General features: G+C 32.9%; 1 protein-coding gene across 1 annotated transcript; it reads right to left on the bottom strand.

The window, feature by feature from the left end:
- Positions 1-256: 256 nt before the first annotated feature.
- LOC114326541 (putative gustatory receptor 39b) lies at positions 257-8,600 on the bottom strand. Its single transcript, XM_028274935.2, has 2 exons — positions 7,695-8,600; positions 257-619 (listed from the first exon to the last, which is right to left on the bottom strand). The coding sequence occupies exons 1-2, from the start codon at positions 8,583-8,585 to the stop codon at positions 284-286; spliced, it is 1,227 nt and encodes a 408-aa protein (XP_028130736.1). The 5' UTR covers positions 8,586-8,600; the 3' UTR covers positions 257-283.
- Between the last annotated feature and the right edge of the window lie 3,706 nt (positions 8,601-12,306).

Raw genomic sequence — 12,306 nt, 5'->3', positions numbered from 1 at the left:
AAACTAATATATTATACAACATTTTTGTTTACCGATAACCTCCATATTGAACAATTATTGACAGATCATTTCAACATCCAATCAGAGCCCGTATAAAGACTAATACCAAACTGTCGGTGTGCGCATGCGCGCAGATCAATATAAATTCACCCTCAATCTCAATCGCGCCTAAAGAAGTATAACCAGAGAACAATAACCACATGTGGTTATTGTTCTCTGGTATAACTTCAAAAAAAGGAAATGTAAAAACTAAAGATACGTTTTTAATTATCATCTTTATTGATTAATTAAATGTTGTTAACACTTCTGTTACATTGGAAATACTGTTGTTAACTTTAGTCTCTCTAATAGTTGTCTGTCTATTGAATTGAAGCAAAACAATGGAATAAGAAAAAAAATAAGCAAAAAATCTGCATAATAAACTACGATCAATATTATAAAAGCCAGCAGCATTGGTCTTCGTCTTCATAAAATTGACCACATCGCTCAGAATAGTCAATTCCTTTCTTTCTTCTGACATGGGATCTACAGTTTCTTGTAGCTTGTAACAAATGGTAAGTGTGTTCCTTGACTCCTTATTTACGTTTTCGCAAAAAAGGATGATCATTGCTTGGTGACCCTAAAAGTTTAAAAAATCTATAAAGCCAAATCTATAATGTTTTCCTAATAAAATACCATTTTCTATGTTTTAAGGAATCAGAATATACACTAGAGACATTTGATTATTTATCAGCTCATAAAATATTACCATAGAGAAAGACATCTAACTGAATAGCCATACAGTTTAATGTTAGAGTTAAAAAAATAGAAGATAAAAATATATCGAAAGTACTATATGAAATTTTTCCTATCTGTAAACGAGATTCCTACAGCCTCTGCCGCTTCTAGAATTTCGACCGCTATCATTTTCTGTCCATTCATTCGTCTTCTTTGATGGCTCTATCTCTCATTATGTGCCATACATTTCCTTCCCAGAGGCCTTCCCTTCTTCTTCTTTGTGGTGGTACGTAATTTAAAGCTTACTTTGGCCATCTATCTTCATTCCTTCGTTTCACATGACCATACCACACTAGTTGTTTCGTTTAAATTCTATCTACACTGGAATATACAGTATTCGTCCTCCTTTTGATATCTTTATTATTGGTGTGATCTTTTTTGGATACACAACACGCTCTCCTTAGATAATCCATTTCTACTACTTCTATTCTTTGTCTACCTTTTTTGTGATCTGCCAAACTTCTGCTCCATAAGTAATAATAGGCTGTACCAAGGTTCGATAGATTGTCAATATCGTTTTTGTCTTATATCTTTAGATCATAGTAGAATGCTTACCTCAAACGAAGAAGTGCTGCATAGAATAGGCAAGGCAAGAGAACTTTTCAACGCAGTGAAAGTTAGAAAAACATCATACCTGGGCCATATACTGAGAAATAATAAGTACCAATATGCTCAACTTATAGTGAAAGGAAAGATCCAGGGAAGGAGAGGACTAGGAAGAAAAAGACTATCGTGGCTCAGAAATATCCGACAATGGACAGGGCTAAATTTTGAACAGCTAATAAGAACAGCTGAAGACAGAGAAGAGTTTGCAATTGTAGTAGCCAACCTCCATTGAGGAGACGGCACTTTAAGAAGAAGAAGAATGCTTATAATGTTTACCGCTCTTTTGCCCTGTTGCGTTCTGTTTTCGATGTCTATTTTGGTGGTGCCTTCTTTAGATATTATAGATCCGAGATATTTATATTCTTTACATGTTTTGTGGTTCTAATTTTAAACTCTGGATCTTCTTCATCATCCCCTATTTTAAGATACTCTCTCTTTGACATATTCATATTGAGGCCCCATTTTTAATATTCTTTCTTTAGTTTTCTAAACATGTAATCTATGTCTTCCTCATCATTCGCTAAGACTACCTGATCATCTGTGAAATTCAGTCATTTAATGCTGAAATTTTTTTAAAGAATTTAGTAGCAACCGGAACATACTATTCTAGAGGCTCATTTGATGACTACAGAAAGTTTAAGGTTCTATAATAGTGGAATGAACTCCTGTCTAGCAACCCGTCTAACTTGTATCCTTCAGGAGATTGCTGGTGATAAGTTTCTATTCTATCACTCTTTCTCTCTTTGATATTTGCTGCAAATCCCTCTCTAATATTTCCTTCTTTATGACAATTCGACTTACTGCCTCCAGCTTTGCCTTGTATTCATTCCCCTCCTTGCTGCCTACATATTATGGTATTTGCACTTATATTACCTACTTTCTTCTGTAAGCCGTTTTCATCATCCTGGAATATTCTGTACTCGAAGACACGGTCTTTTAGGAACTTGATGAAAAAGTAATTCACCGCTTCACATCCATCGTCGCACCTCATCCATTCTGCGGTACATAATATTTGGAATTAATACTCTCGTTCGGGCCGTACTATGCTCATTTGTGCATTCTTCCTGCCACTCTGTTAGGCTGCTATTCTTAGCTAATATTTTCTCTTGCTCATCCTTCCCGTAATATACCGCAATTTCCTTCACCATCAGGTGGATGGGTAAAATATCTGCGATCACGTTATGGCTACCGTTGATGTTGTTGTATACACATGCACGTGCTAAACTTAGTAGTGCTTATCTTTGGGCTTGCTCTATCATCCTCCTATTTCTTGATGTTAAACACTTGTTGCCATACCTGTGGGGTAGACAATATAAATACTTGGCTAAAAAACAGAAAAGAAGAGTGGAATCAACACATAAGCAGGATGTCTGAATCAAAGATAGTAAGAATAGTCACCGGTAGGCAGAAGAAGTATAGGACGCCCAAGGAAAAGTTGGAATGCCAATTTAGGGACAGAATAAAAGGCACCGTTGAAGAAAAACAGGCAGTACTGCCTATATAAAAAAGAAGAAAGAAGAATAGAATAGAATAGAATAGAATAGAAATATGCTTTACTGCCACTGAAAATTATACAAATTTTATGGACAAAGCTTAATATAAAGTCAGAAAAAATAAATAAATAATAACAATAACAAATACAATTTTCTGAAATTTGATAAATCGTCAATAGAAAAAAATACAAAAATACAAAATATAAGTTAATAAAGTAAAGAAAAGAAAAAAAAATGTGTGTGTACTTTGTACGCACGTAAGAAGATATTCTTCTATTATATAATGGGTAATTTAAACGAAGTAAATATACTTAAAAGGTTATTTGTACTTATTTTATTTAAAAATCAAACTAACTTTCTTATCTACCACTTTCAAAAAAGAAGAATATCTTCAAAAATTATATAATAATATACTTAAAATCATAAAATCTATAAAAAAATAAAAAAATAATAACTTGCTTGGGGCTCGAACCCACTTCACGTCTACCGCGCCGTACGAAAGTTGACGGCATTTCAAACTGCACCAAACTCTCGTATACGTCATGTGGGAATATACACGAACTAAACGTTTACACCATAAATTTATATGAATTTAATAAAATTATTAGTTTGATTTTTGTCGAAATAAAATACAACAAAATATAGAGTAAGAAAACGATATATGAGATGAAGATTTGTAGAAAGTGTGTTCGTAATCAGATTATGTAAATTAAAGCATTGCCTACTAATAGGTATTATTTTGTTTACATTTTCCAAATAGATAGGTATTGAAACTATTAGGTATTTCCAACTGAAACATTTAGAATTACGTACCTGCGGCTTTTCAAAACTATTTAAAAAGTCACTATAATTATAAATTTGATTTTATTTCTGTCCACACATCAATAAAAACTAATATTATACAATATTTTTGTTTACAGATAACCTCCATATTGAACAATTATTGACAGATTATTTCAAAATTTCAACACCCAATCAGAGCCCGTATAACCACTAATACCATACTGTCGGTGTGCGCATGCGCGGGGATCAATCAAATTTTACCCTCAATAGATTCGCCGCTAAAGAAGAATATCTTCAAAAAAACAAAATCGTTATATTGCAACAATTAATAGAAATTGCAAAGTGAACATACAACAAAGTAAACTATAGACACGAACTAATAAGTTTAAGCTGCTGCATATGACACCCAAATATAGATAAGTTTGGTTATTTGTGCATTACTGTAATTTCTTAGTTAGTCGTTAAGAAACTCTTCTACTGAATAATATGGTCTTTTAGATAGATGAGCTTTTGTCATTTTACGGAACTTGGGGAAAGATGTTGCAGATTTGAGTTGTACAGGAAGATGGTTGTATAGTTTTTTTTTGTGGAATATAATATAGATTTCTTTACTAAAGAGGACGGGATCAGTAAATAGACATCAAAAGTTGAATTTCTGGTGGAGTAGTCATGATGAAGAGAAATATGAGCTGCTGGGAGTTATTATGCAAGAAGGATCCAAGAAAGAAGAAGCATAGGAAGAAGACGCATCTCCTGGCTGAGGAACCTTAGAGAATGTTTTAACTGTAGTTCATTACAACTGTTCAGAGCAGCAGCCAACAAAGTGACCATAGCCATTATGATATCCAACCTCCGCTAGGAGATGGAACTTTAAGAAAAAGAAGAGGTCATGATGAGGCCTTGCTGTAAAGACATGCATATGTTTACGAATTAAGCAAACAGTTTCTAAAATATATAAAGATGGAAGGGATAAAATTCCGTGATCTTTGAAGTAACTTCTGCAATGTGTTGTTCTTCTGAGGCCAAACAGATACCTTATTGCTCTTTTTTGTAATTTAAAAATAACATCTAATTGGGCAGCTGTACTAGAACCCCAAAAAGGAAGACCATATCGAAGATGAGACTCGAACAAGGAAAAATAGGTTAGTTTAGATGCTAAATTGAGTTCTTTCGAAACAGATCTTATAGCGTAGCAGGCTGAGGCGAGTTTCTTACTTAACAAATCGATATGAAGGGACCATTTGAGCTTGCTGTCAAAAAAAATACCAAGAAATTTTACAGAATCAACGGTAGAGATCTGGCTGTTATTAACAAGCAGGGGTTGAAGAGCACTTTTATAGGATAATGCTACTGTCTTATCCACGTTAAAAGATAGTAAATTAGAGTCAGACCAGGTTTTTATCGTAAGCAAATCAGAAGTTATAGTTGCATGAAGAGATGTAATAGTTGAGTTGCTCCAAGTGATACTGGTATCATCAGCAAAAAGAAAAATTTTTCCATTGATTTTTAAATTAGTGATGTCATTTATAAAGATAAGGAGCAGTAGATGACCCAGTACTGAACCTTGTGGTACTCCACATACAATGTTTTTGAGACTAGCGTCAGTATCATTTGCTCTAACTAGTTGTTAACTATTATTCAAGTAAGATTGGAACCAATTCGAAGAAATACCTCGAATCCCATAGAAATTTAGTTTTTTAATCAAAATGTCGTGATTTACACAATCAAAAGCTTTGGCATAGTCACAGAAAACAGTGGCAGTATAAAGATTATTGTTTAGTGCTTGGTAAACCTCATGAAGCACAGAAAACATAGCATCAGTGGTATATTTATTAGTTAAAAAGCCGAACTGATTTTGGGATAAGATGTTGTTATCAATGAGAAAGGACATAAGTCGGGTTTTTATGAGTCTTTCAATAATTTTGGAGAGTACCGGTAGTAAGGCAATAGGTCTATAGTTGCAAGCATTAGATTTGTCACCACCCTTATGAAGAGGAATAATAATGGCTATCTATAGGCACTCTGGGAATTTGCCTCTTTCAAAGGAATCATTAATTAGTTAGACGAGGATTTCCAACACATTTTCTGTGAGATTTGAGAAGATTTTTATGGATCATCAGTACTACAGGATGATTTACTTTTGATACTATTGATCGTTTGGATCAGTTCAGATTTATCGATTGGTCTTATAAAAAATGAATTCGAGAACACTCCTGAATTAGGGAGATAGGTAATGTGATCTTTTTGCGGCAAAATAGTAGAAGTTGTATTTTTTCCACCTACCTCTACCGAAAGTATACTTTTCCGGACCTGATTGTAGGGAGCAAAGTTGTACTTTTCCTCCCTAGGGAGGAAAATATTTTTCCTCCCTAGGGAGGAAAAGTAAAAGTGACGTCATGGTATTTCATTCATGAAATATAACTTATTGACGCCCTGTACAATATCCATTTTCTATTACGTAAGTATCTATACATTTTAACGTGTATTTATAGAACACCCTGTATTTTCCAGAATAGTAAAAAACAGTAAATTGTTATTTTGTTTTAACAATGTTTACATTAATAATTTGACTTATATTTGACAGTTGACAGTTATATTGTACCTACTTGTTAGTTTTAGTTGTAATAAATTTTGTTGGTTAGTCACATAAATAAATTAAGTAAAAATGAAAAATGACTTGGTATTAATTTGAGAAAGGTGGAAAAACCATATGTATAACATGGGAGTAAAGTGCTTTTTCTCCCTTGAATGATTACTGCCCTCCGCTTTCTCGGGAGGAAAAGTAGTACTTTCCTCCCTTGTTATACAAATAGCTATTACTCACATTAACGAAGTATTCTTTTGGTAGCCCAGGGTTTGTGATGTTTCGGCTTAATTGAAATTAAAGGAAATGCCTTATTGAAGATAGAGACAAGCTTTTCTAAAAAATCGTTGAAATTATAGTCCACGTCCGCAGAAGTAAAATGCCACTCAGAAGTTAAGCATAAATTTTGAAATTTATGAAAATTCCGAGCGGAAAAAATCCTACCTAAACGTTGGGTTTTCGAGGAGGGTTTGCTGAAGAAGATGTTAAACTTCGTAAATACTGCTTCATGATCTGATAATCCCGCAATAATAATTGTAGAGCAGACATCAAGGAGTGAGAAATCTGAGACAATGTAGTCAATTATGGTAGATGAAGTTTTTGTAATCCTTGTAGGAGAATTAACGTGCATTGAGAGACCATACGATTCAAATATGTTGATCAAGGACATTTGGGTAGCACAAGCAGCATCATAATTAATGTTGAAGTCCCCGCATAAAATTTTTCTGCTTGTATCAGGCAAGTCATCTAACAAATTTAGCAGGTTCTGAAAAAATAGTTCCACAGGAGAGTCAGGTGATCTATAGATGCAAATAATGTAAAGATTAAAATTTTTACTATAAACTAAGGAAAACTCAAAGAAGGCTTCATTCAACAGAAAGTCATATTTTGTTATCGGAGAAAAATCATTATTTCTAGAAAGAATTAGGGTGCCTCCATGAGCTGAACTTGGACGATCATACCTAGTAATTGTGGTATATTTTTCTACAAAAAAAGGTTCGTTGACTTCAAGCCAGTGCTCTGTAACCGTAACTATCGGGAGAAATCCTAATTCCTCTAGAAACAAAAATAATTCGTCAGTTTTATTTCTTATAGAACGAATATTAATCATGTTGTTCTGAAGCTATTTCCTTGTGGCATTTTTATGATTAACTATTTAGTGGGAAATAAAATATTTTCTTCTACTTTAAAATGTATAATATACGTCTGAATTGCCAATATAAATGAGTCAGATTAAATAAATTATTAGAAGAATTTTTTTTACTTAGCAACAACATTTTTGTTTATTTTAATAATATTTTGTATTTTGACAACGAAACCCGATTTGGGCTTCGAAACGTTAATAAGAATATTAATCAGAACCATACTAAAGTAAGAAGAAATCAACCTTTCATTTTCTGAATTTTCCCAATTTTGGCGTTTTTCTAATACAGGGAATATATTGTACTTACTATAGCTAAAAATGAAAATATAACCAGCGAAATAACGGTCTTCAGATCGTGGTAGACTCCAGATTTTTGTGCAGGATCTAAACTCAACATAAGTCCATTGAAAAATTCCAAAAAGAACAGTAAAACATATTCAGTCACAATCAATATTTGCCAACCAAATAGTTTATTAAACATCTCTACTAAGTCAGAAAGGAGCAGATAGTAGTCAGTTACTTCTTTGATGCTCTTCAAATTGTTTAATTTTTCTTCGGATCCTTTTACTATTAAACAATTGAATATATTATAAAAATCGTTACTTTTAATAAGCAAGTTGTTTATTCTTTTGTAACGGTTTGACAAAGCAGCAGCGAAATGGAGTATTACCAGCATCATTACGTTACCATGAATGAAATTTACATATTTAAAAAGGGTAAATTTAAATAGATCCCAATGGTAATTGCAGTACCAAACGTAAGCGTCATATCCAAAAATGCTTAATAGCACTAAGTAAAACGTAGAGAGTTCTAGTTTTAGAATGTTATTTTCGCTTCGAGATTGGTATTTCAGCTTCTGGTCCAAGTGTTTAAACACATTCAGGAACATGTTCCAAGTATCAACGTTGCATGCTGCTATTAAGACAGACAATACATTCATAATTGTTATTACTATTATACATATAAGTCGCAGAGTTGTACTGGTCCCATTGAATTTTGGAATGAAGTATACTATAATACCATATGATGAGTAAACTGCAAATATAATTATTAGTAAAATCACTATAATATGGTAATACTTGTAGTTAGTCAGCTCTTGCTTCTTGCGATTTAGTGGAGGAGTCACTGCCAAAAGTTCAGTAAACTTCAACAAGTCATAGATATAATTTATATCAAAGTCTCGCAGATAGAGGCTCATATTTTCATTCCTATTAAAAGCAACTTCTAACAATACTCGTAATAAATAGGAACTGAGTTTGTTGGAAACAAAATTACCTTGCGTGATACATCTAGATTAATGGAAACAATGGAAATGTATAATATATTACTTGTATCATAAAAAGAAATTGAAATTTGGGGCTAGAAATAAATCAAAAGTGTCACTTGATGTTAATGGAAACATAACATAATTAAAAATAATATGTGTGTACTTTGTACGCACGTAAGAAGTTATACTTCTATTATATTATTTCAACGAAATAAATATACTTTCAACAGGTTATTTGTATTTAAAGATTAAACTAATTTTTACTTACTACTTTCCAAAAATTTTTACTAAAACAATACTAAAAATAAAAAAAAGTTAGATAATACACGGAATTGAACCAGGGACCTCTCGATCTCCGGTCAAACGCGCTACCACTGAGCTAAACTTCCTTCGCTTTGACAGCTTACAAGATTTCTCATACATACTGAAAAATTTAATACAATAAGTGAGGTACAAAAATACTTTAAAATTTAAAGTAAATATACTTACTATTATTATAAAATATTTTACTCCCGAGGAAGACAAATGAAAAGACACAAAAATTATAATAAATAATACATTTACTAAAAACACTAATATATTCTTTTAATTACTTATTTGCGCTGATACATAAACAATTTGAAAGATTAGCAACGAATTACATACTGTCTGTCTGCGCATGCGCCAGGCAAGTATAAAATTTCACCCTCGATCGTAAAGAAGTATAACTTCAAAAATGAACAATTATTCTAATTTAGAGGTAACACAGACGGGACGGCGTACGTCGACTGAACCCCCGCTGAGATGTTGAACGCGACACATCCCTTACTATACTTTGATGCAGTAACACACACCAGACGCTCTTAAAATTTTCGATGCAGCGACTTTCTGGCGACATATCCTGGAACTCATCCACCGCCAATCGGTTTTACGACTTCGACGGCATATCATAAATGCGTGTATCGTGGTATATCACAGACGTTTGAGCTGTTTTCTAGCGAATTCTGTAGTGAGTGTTGTCAGATCGTGTTTTTGTGATGTAAAATACAGATGTAGAAAAATTAATTAATGAAATTCAGATGAGACCAGCTATTTGGGATATGCGTATTGATGAATATTCAAACAGAATAATACAAAAACAGGCCTTATTTATTATGCTCTACAGGCCTTGTATTTACAATTTTAGATAATACAGTTTATGCTAATAATTTATATATAATTTTATTTGATGTATATGTAAAAATTGCTGAACTATGCTTCTCCACTATATCTTATTTTTCACCTCCTCTTTCTAGTGTGTAATTTCCATCGATACTATACCTTCCTGAAACTTTCTTGCCGTATTTTTCTTGGTCTACCTCGTCTCCTAGTCCCAACTGGTCTTCTTTGCAGTACCATCTTTGGCATTCTTTCCTTCCATCCTCTCGACATGACCTGCCCACCTGATTCTTTATGACTTTGTGTATCTTTTTACACTTGGTTCCTTGTAAAGCATCCTTAATTCTTGATTGGTGCTTCTATGCCAGCCGTCTTCTGTATCTGTATTCTTTCCCCTGAAAATAGCTCTTAGTACATTCCGTTCTCAACTCGATATCATTTTTTCTTCTGTTTTATTTAGCACCCATGTCTCACATCCGTAAGAGTGACTGTTGCTCTTATTACGGTTTTGTATATTCTGGTTTTCGTCTTTCTCGATACGTACTTGGACTTTAATTTGAATAATTTTTTGTTAATATTAATTTGTGAAACATCACTATTTCCCAATTAATGGGGTATAATAGATGTGTATCAATTTAACACCTGTATTTGCTCAGTGGCGTACCATAGAATGGACAGCCCCTTAGCATTATAAATAGCTTTTCTTAGGTGATAGGCTTTCCTCATAACGGTGTTATCTCTTGAACATGGATCTTTAATACTTACTAATAACTCCTGAAAAGATTTTTTAGACATTCTTGTAAAATTAAACAACTTCTCTGGTTTTTATTATATTAATTTCGTTATATGTACAGGGTGCCCCGGAGGGTTCCTTGAAGGTATGAAGAGAATACACAATTTAGAACAAAAAAGTTCTATACCATTTTTTTCTAAAGTTTTCCGTTTCTAAACCGTTTCCAAAAAAAAAGATAACATTGTTTTGCATATACCTGTATTTTAATGTTTGGAAATTTTAATAAACTGGCAACATCGTACGCACTACGGAATAATAACAGATAATAAGAACTCGTTTGTGCTTGTGATTTACAGTATTTAAAATAATCCAACCTAATAGTAGGTACTTATTTATTTACTATTTGTTTTTGTTTACTAAAATTATTTTCTTTTGAAATGTATTGAAATACCTATTGCATAATTTTAAACGAATTACACATCTTTTAACATAAAAACACATCTTTTAACTGAACTAGTATTAGGTATTTAGTAATGTTTAAATGTGCTGAATGCTGAGTATTGCTGAGGGCTTTAACTGAACTAGGTACATAGTTTACAGAGGAACTTAAATACACCAGATAATGTCTCAGTAATTTGTTTACTTGTGAACTGAAATAATTAAGTTGTACTTACTTGAAAATAATTATTATACTGAATAGATGTTCCAAGTAACCCACTTTCACAAACATCATTCTTACGACGAGAAATACCGGCAAAACATTTTGAAAGAAATTAATTATTATGCCTCTCCATTTAGTGATCTGACATAAATAATCAACGTAATAACATAATAGGTAATACACTCACGATCCGAAAACATTTTCGGCATTGACACTAAACAGGATTTTTTAAAACTGTTTACTATCTGTCTTCTATCTATTTACATGGGACATGGGACTGTCTATGCTTAAATTTGCGTACCGCACATAGTTGTCAGATTTAAATGTGCATACCAAAATGTATTTTAATTTTTTGGTAAAACGGTTGCATTTAGAAAAAAATGTTATAAGAGTTTTTTGTTCTACATGGTGCCTTCTACCTATACCTTTAAGGAACGCACTATTTTCCGGGACACCCTGTATAATGTGTAAAAAAATCCCTTATACATGCTTTCGTTTCTTTATAATGGATGTATCCAATATCTGCGTTTCTTTTTTTCTTTAATCTAAGATAAAGTAAACTTGCATTTATTACAAAATACAAATCGTCATAACTTCCAGACATCGTATCGTATAGCAGCCAACACGCTACTAAATTTGGCAACAAAGAAATACAAATACTTTAAATCGTAACATAGCTGCCGCTGTTACACCGCGCCATGTATTTTAAGTTGCCTCGACGTCGACTCGACGCGCACCGACTGGTGTGTCCTTGCTCTTAATCATCTTATTGCTTTAACATTTAAACCACATTATCATCTATGAATAAAACATATATTTTAAGTGCGAAGTATCTATTTTTTATAATATGGCGAAGTCCAGAATTACATTTTGATCAAATCAAAAAATTCATAATGTTATTTTATAAATGACAATACTTTATATCTTGTCATATACTTTCTTACTTATTCCTCTTCCTCCATGCGGAGCATACGGCGTCAACTCTCTGCCTCCATTCTGTCCTGTCCTTTGCACTGATCTTTATTTCTACCCAGGTTTTCCCAATACCATTAATTTATTTCTCAACACTTCTTTTCCACGTTTCTACGGGTCTACCTGGTCTTCTCTTTCCATGTGGTGTG

The sequence above is a fragment of the Diabrotica virgifera genome, chromosome 7 (genome assembly GCF_917563875.1).
Source record: "Diabrotica virgifera virgifera chromosome 7, PGI_DIABVI_V3a".
NCBI lineage: Eukaryota > Metazoa > Arthropoda > Insecta > Coleoptera > Chrysomelidae > Diabrotica > Diabrotica virgifera.
The sequence above is the reverse complement of the archived record's forward strand: the minus strand, read 5'-3'. Positions and strand labels throughout refer to the sequence as shown.

Coding starts and splice junctions, on each gene's coding strand:
- LOC114326541 (XM_028274935.2), bottom strand. CDS start 8,585: ATGAGCCTCTATCTGCGAGACTTTGATATAAATTATATCTATGACTTG. Junction 620..7,694: donor TATTTTCATTTTTAGCTATA/GTAAGTACAATA, acceptor TTAAACTTTTAG/GGTCACCAAGCAATGATCAT.